We start from the raw sequence: 14,151 nt of genomic DNA, 5'->3' as shown, positions 1-14,151 counted from the left end.
TTGTTAAAATTTATAACTTTTGAGAGTTATGTGCAAACTCTCAAATTATTCATGTACTTGGAGAGCTTGAGCAGTCCTGTTGAACGTTGTAACTCATTGTGAACACCACATGTACTCCAGTTTTGTGCTTTAAAATTGATAAAGTGAATGTATCAATATTTAAAAATATTTATCTGTGTTTTCTCCTGGGTTACTTTTTAAAGCAGAAGTTTTTAGGGGCATAGTTTGGCAGAAGTTCACTGCAGCAAATAATTCTTAATGTCTGTCTTTGTGTTTTCTAATTTAGTCTCTGTTATTGACAATGTGATTTTCTGATAATTATGACATTTCAAACTGGATGGATGCAGAGTTTATCCATCTCAATGTTATTTTAAATACAATTATTTCCACAGAGAAGGATGACTATAGTCATACAGTGTCTCTTTCAGCTAACCTTGCTTTACTTGTAGGGTCTTGTCTGGGTCTGCCTAATTCCCATCAGAGGGAAGACACTCTTGCATGGAACATCTGATAGCTTTTTCAGCAAGTGGCAAATACTGGCAGAAATAAATTGATATGCATTGTGAATGGAGGCGGAAAGTAAGAGCAATTTTTGGCACGCTCATGGGAGTAGGGAGGGAGAATGTAGCTGTAACAACATTTTAAGGAGAGTGCATGGGGAATGAAGGCTCTCAAGTCTTCTGAAGGTCATCAGGGTGGATCTGGCCTTCACTTGACCCATGATCAGGGCACAAAACAGGGTAAAAGCTTTAATTTGAGGAAAAGAACAAAACAAAAGACAAGTGAGCAGTTCAGCACTGTTTAGCTCTATATAAAGGGTATTATGAAAACCAGGTTAGGAGCCTAAGATATTTCTCCTTGCTGTTTTATACTGTTAAATCTAAGAAACCTTAAAAAAATGAGGTTGAGCTGCTGTTATAGTAGCAATGTAGAACTTACCTTTTTACTTCTGTAATGCTGTAGCGTATTTTGAAGTACAAATGTGTGTAAGCTCGTGTGTCCTGTCCCTTACTGAAGAATTAAGCTGCCTTCTGCTGGTACAGGTAGGCCTGTATCTTACACATAGGGCATTTTGTATCATCATAAGTAAGGTCAACACACACTTTGCTCCCCTGAGTTCTAGGGAAACCTGGAGTGTGTTGTCTGATGCAAGAGATGTGAAAAGTTGATGAATGGGGCACAGATTTTGAAAGGTGTTTCAGGGAGTGCAGTGCTCATTTTCCTAATCTGAGTTTTATTCAAAAGAAAAGCTCTGCCTTCCTCTGGCACCTGTTTTAAAGTTAAACTTCTGCTTGCTCACAGGCGAAGATCTTCCTGTGTGCAGACTGTTCAGAAAAAAAAGGCTCAATTGCCTATTTAATCTTTGTATAGAGGCTATGGTTGAAAAAAAATCATGATGTTTATTAATGAAGTAGTATTTGAAAGAAAAAATATTATACGTTTAGTGCAGTCAGAGTCTAAAAGAAGTACTTGAGTTGCTAGAAAAATTTGGAAGAAAGACATCTTTTAGAGCAAATTTCAAAGGCATAAGCTGTGCAGTTAGTGCTTCTCCCACTCTCTCAAATTCTGCAATGCTTGGGAGCCATAGAACAGAATTTCTTTGAAATTGCTGGTGGGAGCAGAGGGGTTTCTTTTCTGGAGTTTCATAACAGGATGACAATTTCCAGTGAGATTCAGTGGAATTTTGAGTTAAATGAGCTTGATGCAGAGCCTTGCATTATTTAGTAGAATTTCCTGGTGTGAGGTGTCTTGAAGTCTGCAGAGATGCATGTCGTATAAAAAATAGAAATGAATTAAAAATATGAAGTGGTTGCATAGGAAATGCTCTTTAAGCAATTCATATTTCTTAGAGGTATTTAAAGGTTGATATCATCATTGTTATGAACTGTTTATATGTTACAGAGAAACTTGAATGTTACAACTTTGGGGTGAATTTACTGTGTGTTGGAGGTCCAGGGAAGGATCTTTAATGAGAAGGGCCTTTTTCATTAGAGTTTTAATGCAAACACAGATTAATTGAACAAGGAAAGTCTGGGACCCCCACAAACATGCAGCTGGAGTCTGTCTCCATTTCCTGGACTCACCTCTGGGTGATCACACTTCAGGAACAAGACTGAGAAAAAGGTTAGAGGTGGTTACAGAAGCTTTATCTCTAAAGCACCCAGCTAATTTTGCCTAGGACTTGCAAAGTAACCTTTAAAAATGATTCATTACTCTTCTGATCGATTATTATCTCTAAAGAAATCAATAACATATCACACCGAGGCCTTTGTTCTGATCTTCCTGATCACTGGGCTGGGTGACAAAGCTGTGAAATCCTGGTGAAGTGTTACATGTGGTTTACTGTGCCCAGAGAGTTACTGCTGCTGGTTATATACTACATACATACTGCTGGGCAGTGTTGGAGTCTGCTTATTCTTCAAATTTAGAATATTCCATCTAAGTGCAGGTGAAGGAGCACTGTAAATATGCTCTGAATCTGATAGAATTAGATTTTATGGAAAATTTGGAAGGGAAAAAAGGAAATAGAGCTTTAGGAGTGAAGTAGCTGTTGTCACATGCAAATATTTATGTTCACTCACACACAGAGAATGATCCTGATCATGCTGATTTGGAAGGGACTCATAAGGATCATCAAATCCAACTCCCAGCCCTGCACAGCGCCATCCCCAAGAATCACACCATGTGCCCAAGAATATTGTCCAAATCCTCCTTGAGCTCTCTCTGGCTTGGTGCTGTATTCAATCCACATTGGATTGCTGTCTGCTAGAAATTAAAAGTTTTGTCGCTAGAATCCTTTAAATTGTTCTGACTTTTCAGATGTGCATGTAATCTAAAAATTATATGAACCCATGTATTTATTATTACCCCAAAAAAATGCCTGGCAGTGTGTTAATCTTCTAGAAGATCATCTAATGTGAAAACTACTAGAATTATATTTTGGTTATTTTAGGAAATATTCTTGGGCAAGCTAATAAGCTTAGAGAAATTTCCCCTTCAGCTTTGACAAGTTAGAATTTTTAGCTCTCTAAATAATACATTTTGAACTAGATTTAGATGTCTAAACTGGCAATTTCTCAGAGCTGCTTCTAGGTCTTGTCTTTTTTTCTTCTTCCTCTCAGCAACCACCCAGGAAATGTTTTTCCAACCACAGACATCAAAAATCCTAAACCAGAAAGGAAGGAAGCGTGCTGCATAAATTGTAAGCAAGGAGCAGATGTAGCTCCTCTGATCAGTCCCACCTCACAGTGGGAGTGCACTAAAGCCATCTTATGCTGCTTGATGCACTTTTGGGCTTCCACCTTTCTAGCAGCATCTTCTCCCCTTCCCCTGCTTAAGCATCAGTGACATCAGCTGAGTGGAGGATTTTTTCCAGCACTACAAGCAGAAGTGAAGTGCAGCTGTCATTCAAGTCACCCTTGATACTGTAGTTAAAAATGCCGTTTTTTCCAGAAGCGAGATTACACTTTTGAATCTATATATATAATAAAAGAGAGAAATAAAATTGTAATTTCTCTTCCATTTGTATTGTAGTGTGTGGTGCAAAGCCCTCCTAAAGAATAAAGTCAAAGCAGTGTAGGAGTTTGTTACTTTCAGGGATTGAGATGAATTTTTGTGAGCACAGAAACCACTAAGATGTTCTAGCAATGCAAAATCCATACAAATAAATTGTATGTCAAAATGTAGTCCATGGAGGATTGTTTGGATCTTTACCTTTTTTTTCAGGTGTGGTGTGAAACAATGAGAAATTAAAGATATCAGTGAAGAGTTAGTTGACACCTCTTGATAATTTACTCAGATAAGGCTGGTGGCTAAGTGGCCTGTTGAGAAGAATGTGGGATGTATGGTGATGGGGATGTATAGGGAAGACCCAGAAACATGAGTCAGCTCTCATGAGTCATTCTCAGTTGTAAATAAGTAAAACATGAACAGATATTGAGAGGAGGCATTTATTGCTCTTTATTTGGTGGGGCTTCACCTGGATTGCTGTGTCTTGAGTGTAGCAGGGGCAGTTGAGGGATATAAGGAAACTGGAGCCAAGTCCTTTGGAGAGCTGCTAAAATGATCAGGCATGTAGAGGCTAGTGGATAATTTCTGTTGCTGCTCAGGTTCTATGATCAGTTCTGATCTATTTTGAATAGGAAGAACTTGCTGGGCTTTACTGGAAGAATATAAAGCAAACAAAAAACCTAAAGGTTAATAAAATGTGATACAGTGAAATCTGGACAGAATGAAGGTTCCAGTGTTGAGGAATGACATATCTTTTTTTTTTTTTTTTCCCTCCTTAATCTTCTGCTCTGTTCTTTGTTGCTTTTCCCCCCCTGTTTTAACACACTGTGTTATAGTCCTCTTCTATTTCATAATTCCTCACAAAAACTAGCCACAGTGGGGCTGCTTGTATAGCAGTTCCATAAGGGAAAAAGAACATGCAGCTTACTGTTCTGAAAAATTACTTCATTGAATTTTATTTCCTTTTCTTTGTTGGATAACTTCTGACAGTCTTCTGTGCACATAAGATGAAAACTATATTTAGTGGCTCTCAAGAAGTTATTTTTGTTTCTTTCATGTAGTAGCTGTAGCCACCTGATTTTGAGCAAAAAAAAAAAAAAAAAAGCCTGGATGTTTAGAATTTTGGCTGCCTTTCAGGTCTGTGGTTTTCTTCCTCAGCTGCCCTGGAGGAGTCCAAGAAAAAATGAGTTGGCTGTTAGTTCCTTTGTTATGTTCGATTTTTTTATCAGAATGTTCCATGTCAGACATGCCATATAATTGTGCAGGGGTTTTGTTCTGATGACTTGGTAAAACACTGTTGGTATCATGTGCTGCCCTGTGTGTTTAGTCCATAGAAATTCTGCGTTCTTTATCTGGATTTTCACCATTCTTACCCTGTGGAAAAAGATTCCTGGTGCATTATACTTAGCAAAAAAAACTGGAGAGAAGTACTAATAACTGCTTCTAGAACAAATCCTTTTAAAATTGTGTAGGTAGCTTGTTAGTGAGAAGCATGCTATACTTCTGGGGGGCAGGGGAGAATGGAGTATTTAATTTTCATTCAACACAAATTTCATTTTTTAGTCATTGTATCAACAGGGTTTTCTATTACAACCATTGGCCATGCATACATATAACTTGAAGCCTGCCTGTACTTTGAACCTGAGAGGCAGTGTAGTATTTCACACATTAATTACATTCATTATTCTGTGCCCTAAACTGCACTCCTTTTTTAAAAAAAAAGAGATTAATAGAGATAAGAGGGGGGTAAGACTGGGAAGGTGAAGTAGAATAAATTGTCAGTTAACTAAATATAAAGGAGAGATATGCTATAAATACTATGATAGAATATTCTCATTCCTGCAGGAATATATGTTGAAAGAACAGAGGAATAGCATAAGAGCTGTGTGGTTGATATAAAAGTTCACTGTTATGATTTTGACTTCCAATTTTTTAATCTGTCAGAAGTTTAGTGTCACTTTGCAAGTGAATTTATATGAGATTTCCTTTCACTGTTTTTGAGGCAAGTGTACCTTTTGACAGTCTGTCTAGATATGCAAAAATAAATTCGGAACAGGATTAAGTTTTCCAATTTGAAGGGGGAGCATGGTGTCTTGCTTTTTTGACATAGTAGAAGGAAGTGAAAATGCTTGCTCTTAAGGAAAGTAGTGTCAGAAGGCAAAGAGAAAAGACAAAATTGCTGCTGGAGCTTTGGAGCTGTTTCTGCTTCTGAGAGCTCTCTCACCATTGTCGCTTGTTAGATTCTTCTGAAGAAAGGCTTGCATGAAACTGGAGATTTAGAAAGACAGTGAAGTATTTTTACAACCTTACTACATCTTGCCATCTCTGTGCTAAAGGACATAGAGATTCAAGGATGTTCAGAAACTGCAAATTTTTTTAAAGGGCAATTCCAGTTTCTGCCACCTGCATCAGCTCCCTGGTGGTTTGGCTTCTAGCAGCCTCTGCTTTTCAAGACTGAGTGGGCAGAACTTCAGGGTATCTGGTGCTCTGTGCCCCAGAGAAGTTGAGGATGCTCGTGCTGCCAGCAGAGGGATAAAGAAGAGCACTGAAAGGAGGGAGGAGGAAAAGGAGCTGAGGAGCATAGTAGTGTCTCCTACCCACAATGTCCTTGAAACCACAACTCATAAAGCCCAGATTTGTAGAGCAGCAAAGGCAAATACTCGATTTTTTTATCTGAAGAATGGTGGGAGCCTAAACACTTGCAAAATACTGCAGAAAGAAATTTTCTCTCAACATTCTAGCAAGTACCTTCTGCAAAGCATGGATGTCACCTGTGTTAGGCAGGGAAGGTTTGTCAGTGCTCAACAAGTCCTGGCAGACTGTGCTGTTCACTTGACAAGAGCTGGGGGAGGTTTGAACCAGTGAGTGGGTGTCTTGGCACCCCCTGAGCAGATTGCCAGGTCCCAGTCTGCTCAACAGTCTTGGGAGGACAAATTCTATTTCTAGTATTTTCTGTTACATGACAAGGTCCCTCAGTCTTCTCAATAAACAGAAAAAAGAAAAAAAACACCAAACCAACAACTTTGTAATTAAAAGGAAAAACAAATTAAAATTTAAAATATATATGCTTTTTAGCCAACAAGTAAAAATCTGTCTGCCAGCAGCCAAGATGAAATTTTTTAAGGAGCAGATTGTCATTAATTACACTTTCCTTTTAAGAACAGTTGTAAGGCTGGTAACTTCTAATTATGGGTTTTGCAGATTTGCTTTAAAGCTATGGTATATTGAGTTTTAAAAATCTGTTTTCTTAATCATCTGCAGGGACAGGCACTGGCATGTAACCATTTTTGCCTAGCCTGACCAAAAGACATCCTGGAAGTTTCTCACTCATGTTGATCAATTCAGCTCTGCTTGGGTCTACAAAAATTACTAGCCAGGGCCAAGGTGAGATTGAGGATTTGTTCCTTCATCCCATCCTCTTCCTGAAAACATTCTGGTCTGATTTTTCAGTTTGTTAATTTCTTTGAACTATTAATTTGAAAGCCTTTGTGGGAAGAAAAGACCACCATTACCACTACCATGCTATGTTTGTGTGAGTAATGATTGCCCAGGAATAGCTGTTGCATCTTTAATTGCTGCCTGTAAAGTTCCATTTACAGAAAATTTGGGTGAAACTCAGGCACCAGTTTGACTGTGTCTAGAGTTTCAATTCAGATTGCCTCTTGCAGACAAAGCAGCAGTCTCTTCACTTGCATGCCAGGTAGTTGGGTAAAAACAAGTTTCCATTGAATTCAGAAACTTGGGGAGTAATTTGGTATTAGCATGTGAGTCTTGGGGTTATTCTCAGAGCTGACATTTCACCTGCTATAAAAAACTCTCTTAAGGAAGGATATTTTTATGCTTCTATTTATTAATTTTTGCTCGGAGCATGTCTTTACAGCCTCAGTTTGGAGTTGGATGGAACAAGCATTTTTATCTTTTTGAAGCATTTTCAGAGAAGACATGACAAGGAGGAGGGCATGGAACTTTGCTGCTTTGCTAGAGACTAGTCCTCCAAGAGCAGTTCAGTAAACTCCAATAATCAGCACAGGCATCCTCAAGTGAACTTGGCATCTTCTCATGCCTCACAGATAAACTACAGTGATTTTGGGGGGCTGTGGAAGTGCACAAGGAAGCTGACATGCCTGAGCAGACTCTTGAGTGCTTCTGCTCTGATTAATAATGTTGACAAACTTTCATCAGGTTTTCCGCAATCCTTTGTCTATGGGGCTGACTGTAACTTTGAAAGCAGAACATTTATGAGTTTCTAGCATCCTTTTTGCTTCTTACTCACTCCCTCTGCTCAGCATATTGTGACCTCAGAGGTTTCATAAGACTTGTTAAGCTCATCAGAGATAAAACAAGGGGTTCCCCTGTCTTTCTCTTTTTGTTTCCTTCCCAACACCTTTTATTTTCCCTCAGTTTTGGTTCTGCTGCATCCTTTCTCCCATGAGCTAACTTAAGGAACAAAATGGTTAAAACCCCCCAGTCTTGGCTCAATAAATTTCTCCTGTATCAGTGAGTTAAATGGGGCTGTGGAAGGGCCCAGTGAGCTGCAGAGCTTGGAGCAGAGGAGGAGTGATAGCAGATGGCCAGAAGTGAGAAAGAGGGGGCGTTGAAGTTGGAGAAAGGTAAGAGCAACAACAGCAGACAGAGAGGATGGGAAGTGAGCTTTTGGGTACTAATGTGACATCACATTTGCTCAAAGCCTGTAAAGCCACAGTTCAACTTCCCATTTGTAATTTTTCATACAGAAGATGGCTGTGTGATTTTATGGATTTTCAGGAGTGCATTCCAAATGCTGTACAGGCACCATCTTTTCATTCCATGGATGTTGTGCTCTTTTTAAGACTTGTGGCTTTCTGCTGATTAATTCAGCAGATGAGAGAGTTGGTTGATCTTTCACATATTTGCATCTTCAGCCAAATAGCATTTCTTTTTCCCCAGAGATATCACAACACCATTTCTACAGCCTGGGAAGTAGTATCTCCTGAATTTTACTTTTTATAACCATTGGCAGCCTGATCTCATCCTATACCCAGCTAATACTGTATTTAGCTAGAGCTGCTGTAGCAGAACTTTTTCATGTATACTGACATTTCTTTGGGCACTTCTAGACACAAAGCTCCCCTTTGTTTATGGCTTCACACCTTTCTAAAATACCAGATAAGGACTGTTGTGGATTTTGTGTAATAGGAGGCCACGAGAATGGTGTGAATAGACTACAATGATGCATTGCACAATTTAAGTATACACATCTTGCAGGGAAGTTGCCAGGTTTGTGCAGGTACAACAATGAGGAGGTGAGTGCTGCATTTGGTGGGAATAGCTCATGGATGGTCAGTTGTCATCTTCCTAGTAGGATTCAGGTTGAAATAATTACCTTTTCATTTCAGATAGCAAAGTTACTTCCCGTTGTACATCAGCTTTAGAAATAGTTCTTATTTTAATGAGCATTTCCCAAGTGCTATCCATACAAAGCTGAAGAAGCTCACTGTAAAGCACTTTCCCCGTTAATTTCTCATGTTTGTTTAACAATTCTGTACTTGGTTCTTCTCTTGTAGTCTATTCTCTTTGACTGTTACTTAGTCCTGCTGCAGGCGACCTGCTCTTTGTTTATACACTTCTTCATTATTTAGTTCCACCAACAATGGGTTTGGGAAGAAAAAAATGTGGGGTTTGCAGGCAAAATACTTGGTTTCACATATCTGGTACTAGAGCAGCACTTTACAAATTGCATGTTTCATGCTGACAAGTCTGTAGTTTATCAGCTTTCATCCCTGTAGACCAGAGTGCTCTTTATTTCAGAGGCCTGTTATGCCTTCCTGTGCAGCTGGGATCCCTTGGTGGGGTGTAGTGGTGGCTCCCTGAAAGCTGTGGGTTACTTAAGAGTTCACAGCTTACAGAAATCCAGTGGGCAGCTCTGCTGATGGAGAGGGAAATGAGCAGGCAAGCAGTGGTGGTCTGGCTCCTCTTGTCTCTAGCAAAGAGCAAGTTTGCATTTATGTTCAATGTCACAGATGGTTTTCTGTTGAACTTGGCCCATCTTCTCTGCTTTCACTTTTTTATTGCCTGCCTTAGATTTGAACCTCAGGGAAATGCCCCTAGCTTTTTTCTTTTGGTGGTTCCTCCCGAGGATCTGTGTGAGTCATGAAAAAGTGGAACAGCTTCCTGCACTGGCTGCCATGGTATCCAGCAGTGTTTCTATACACACATTGCTGATGTAGCAAATGCTTATGGGGAGCCTTTTTGGAGGGTGGGAGATGTTTCTTTGTCTTTATCTTTGTTGTATTACTGACTAAATTTTCTTGGAGTTTAATAAATAAAAATTACCATGCAACCAACTACATAGAATAGTGAGAAAAATATTCCGGTTTTAAAGGTTCCTAACATAAATACAAGTGCTCATGAGCAAGGCAGAAATTCTCCAGTTACATTCTTAAATTTGCTTTTTAAAGGCAGAATGCATGAAACATTTTTCATTATCTCTGCAATGGAGTATAAATCTTGTGATCTTGTATGAGTCCTCTTTATGCAGCACTTCATGCCCTTGTTGTTTCCCACTTGTTTTTTGTTTCCCACCCATTACTTAGGAAGTAGCTTGAATAATTCCTTTCTTAAAAAAAAAAAAAATGCTCCAATTAAATTTCTATTCAGATGTATATCTTGCAAGTAGCTTTTAGAAATGAGTATTTCTAGAAGATGTTTCATGAGTCAATTAAATTGAAAGTTCAAGGTAAAGTTCATGTAACTTAAAAATAAAAAGGGTTCTAAAAGAGAAGATGTATTTATTCATGCCACCTACTAGATTCCATGAGGTATTATTCTCCTCACTATTCGTGTTTTTGAAGACTAAGGGCTCTTCTAATACATTTCTCATGCTAACTAGATTTCTGAAGGATAATTTTTGCAGGCTTTTGTTAATGTGAGTAGGGCTCATTAAACAATATTAAAAGGAGGTGACAATATAGCACTGGAATGCATATTTTGAGAAGTGGTTTCTTGAAAACGAGGCAAAAACAAAATCATAATTTCCTTACAATGTCTTTTCATTTATAGTGGGTTTTATGTATTGTGTGGTATATTATGAAGGTAATGAAAATTTGCTATGATTTGAAAATTTAGTTCTGGCATTTCTACTTAATTGCATTTTAAAGAAAAAAAATCTCAGTGTACAAAATTCTTTACTCTGTAGAGACCTGTACAACTTTTAAAAAGTTAAGTGAAGGCAATGCTTATTATGAAGAATGTTCATTTTAACTTTTTCCCCCCTAGCTCTAGTTATAGTCCCAGAAGATACAGCAAAATGTTAAAGCTGTGAAATAACATTAAAATGCCATTTAATGTGTCAAGGGAAACTTTGTTTATTTTTTTTTTCCTCAGATAAAACGACAGGAATAAAAGCTTTTTCTTCTGTGGTGCTCACAGGTTTTCAAGTAGATGGAGCAGGCTGTTGCTTGCAGCAGATTATACCAGATGCCAAGTTGCCTAGGGATGTGTGCTTTGTTTGCTGGAGACAGGGCTTATTGTCTTGCCTCCAGGCATTAGGTTGAGTCTGTTAGACTCTATAAGTAGTGATTTTTATCCTTTGAGTTAGTGGAGTGTCACATGGTGCTACGTGACATTTTTAGGTAAAGCGTGAAGTATGATTTTTAGTTTCTTATTTTTTCTTGGATATATAGTAGGTAACCTCCACTGAAGTTTTGTAAAATCCTTAAATGCTTACAACTGAAAGAAAAGAGGGATTACAGGTTTTGGAGACATGTTTCTATGTTCTGTGCCAAAGAAATATACTCAATTAGCTTCTTATCATAGTTCTTTACCCACAGAAATATTATCAAGGAAGAGATGAAAAGATGTGCATTTATATTATACACTCAGTGTGCAAGTAGTGGTCCAACAAGGTTCTGTATGATGAATGTCTGAATATTTCCTGAAAGTCCCACTGAAACAAAATCAAGTATCTTATAGATATTTGCTGCATTTATATTGGATATGAAGTAACAGTCATAACCCATTTACTTGTTATTACTCACTTGTGTTTGTTTCTTTCCATTAAAATACCTCATTTTAGTGCAGCAGCCAACACAATGTATTTAGCAAAATGGCCTGTGATCTCCTTTATTATTGCAATCTGTGTGTTTGAGCTGTAAATTGTAAACAGATTTGTCCATATAACAAGTGTGGAGTGAAAATTCTGAGCAGGGAAAACTCTCCGTGGGACACTCTGGGTTGGTTTGGGGTTTTTTTTTGTTAAAATTGCCTTTGCTGGGGATAGACAGATACTCATTTAGTGTTCATATGCTTGCTGAACATCACTTCCTTTAGTGCATTCATCTTGCAGACAGCTCAAGCAAGCTGAAGAGTATAAAATTGTCTATGTACCTGTGTATTGTGGATATTTTTTCTGAAAATTGTTGTGATGTGTCTTAGCCTATTCCAACATAACAGTAAACACTTCATGAATTCATACATTGCTGGAGAAAAGATCCAGGTTCCAGTTTGACAGAAGCCTTGATACAACATGCAACCATGAAAGATTGTTCTTGGAGCAGCCAATATGTTAGACCTGGCAAATCTCCTAATATTATTCAGCACTTTCCTTCTTTTGTGTTTTGCACGTTGTTAATGCAGTTGTTGTGTTGGTTAATTTGGTAATGGATGATGTTCAATTTGAATGGACATTGGCAGGTTTTGCATCTTACTGTTTTGTGTGTAGCCAATAGTTCTGTGCAGGCCTTCCATCAGTTTTGAGACAGTGCTGCCTTGATACTCACTGTTGAATTCAAAGTGAGTAAAAATGTTACTAATGACATGAATGGTGTTGACCGTTTCATCTTAGTGTTTTGATTTCCTGCCTGCTGCTAAGGTGGCATTAAAGCTAAGGAATTATGTAAGGTAATATCCAGACAAATGTTTCTCTGCCAGAGGCAAGTACCTAGAGCTTGAAAGTGCTCAATATGCTTAAATACTTAAATATTTTAAAGTAACTGCAAATTTCAAAGTAAATAAATGTTTTAAGTAGACGTCAGAAGACTGATGTAACTGGTCAGTTCTGACTGGTGCTACATAAATGTCTGTTCTCCTCTAGGGGTTCCTACCTGCATCCTGTCCTCTGTCCCTTGTATTCTGTGTAACTTCTTGAATGTCAATTACTCTGTCCCATCTTTCTTGGCCAGTTGCTCTTCTATCATTTTGGCAAATAGAGTGAACTTGATTAGAGCTTTCAAGGTTGTGTTTTTGTACAACATATGCAATGGTCATGGTCTCTGTACGTACTCCCCAAACTGAACCAGGTGTGCTCTAGCTTCACATGGGCTTCTTTTGGTGTGTTGGTTTGTTTGATTTCTGAGGCCCAGACATGCTCAAGTTGCTTCTGATTTGGTGAGATCTTCCTTGTGATTGCTTTCTGTTGTCCCATGCATAATGTGATAGTGTTGAAGTTGAAAATGATAATTTAAAAGATATTGACACACTGTTTGTCTTTCTTTAGGAAAGCCCAAGAAGGGAAGAAGAAAGTTGTTCTAGCAGGCTGCGTACCACAAGCTCAGCCTCGCCAGGAGTACCTGAAAGGCTTAAGTATTATAGGGGTATGTATCTCTAAAAATCAAAGGTTTTCATTAATGTAGGTCAGTGTCAATATCTAGACTCTATTACCTTTCTCTGGGAAAAGGCAACAGAGAAGCTTCCTGCCATGCACCCCTCTCCTGTTCATCTTTTTGCATTATACAACATTTAAACCTTCCTTCAGTCAGGGGTTATTTGATTTGGCTGTGGCATGAGGGGAGAGAGAAAATGATGCTGTTGTTGGAACTGACTTCCAGTGCCCTTTGAAGCCTGAAAATTTCCAGGCTTCATCCAGGATGAAGGTATCAGTTAGCATATTCTGAAGAATATCACAGTTTATTTGCTCCAAGAAAAGCCTTAAGACCTTGATAAAATCAGTGGAAGAAGCATAGGGGACTAGAGCATATGAATTATACAGACACAGTTGAGGGTTTAGTGGTTGGTTTTTTTACTTCATACTATTAAGCAGAATGGAAAATAGCAATTATGATTTTGTTTAAATTTGAGGCAGTCTGAAGATAAATCCAGTGGTGACTGATTTGTTAAACAGTTACCAAGCTTTACCTTGAAAATGAACCCACAGAGCTTTGACTTAAGTAATAAAGTGTTTTCAGTATTCTGTGGGATGTGGTGCTACTGTATCATTGAATCACCTTTGGAAAAGAAAAAAGTAAAATGGTGAATGGATTTCCTCTTTGCTCAGAGGCCACAAAGTTATTGATCCATGATTGGTTATTACAGCCAGTATAATAATGCTACACATATGTAGACAGAGGGGACAAAAATAAGCAAATCATTATCCTTTGACCAAGATTGTAATTCGATGTTTCAGTTTTGATGAATTTACCCTATTAAAATTGGAAAGTTTGATTTTTTTATTTTCTCCTCATTTCACCCCTCTTTTAAAATTTTATTTAGGTAACATGTAATTTCTGAAAATTTACCTCTTCTCATCGTCTTCATTTGAGTGCCTAGAACCACTGTTTCATGAAAAATATTAGTATTTTTTACAGAAAGATTTCTGTTAGGAGATGAATTAGGTGTTAATACAGTTTTCCCAAGTACTTTGAAACTAGGCCTGAAAATACTGAAATG

At 38.2% G+C, this 14,151-nt stretch overlaps 1 protein-coding gene across 2 annotated transcripts in view; it reads left to right on the top strand.

Annotated features, from left to right (window-relative positions):
- The window catches only part of CDKAL1 (CDK5 regulatory subunit associated protein 1 like 1), a 378,008-nt gene that overhangs the window by 106,575 nt on the left and 257,282 nt on the right, over nt 1-14,151 (top strand). For both annotated transcript variants that reach the window (XM_009093895.4, XM_030241687.2), the window contains exon 6: nt 12,983-13,079. In XM_009093895.4, the coding sequence (XP_009092143.2) occupies nt 12,983-13,079 (97 nt within the window). The remainder of the gene's footprint in view (nt 1-12,982; nt 13,080-14,151) is intronic.

This window comes from Serinus canaria, chromosome 2 (assembly GCF_022539315.1).
Source record: "Serinus canaria isolate serCan28SL12 chromosome 2, serCan2020, whole genome shotgun sequence".
Classification (NCBI taxonomy): domain Eukaryota; kingdom Metazoa; phylum Chordata; class Aves; order Passeriformes; family Fringillidae; genus Serinus; species Serinus canaria.
The sequence above is the reverse complement of the archived record's forward strand: the minus strand, read 5'-3'. Positions and strand labels throughout refer to the sequence as shown.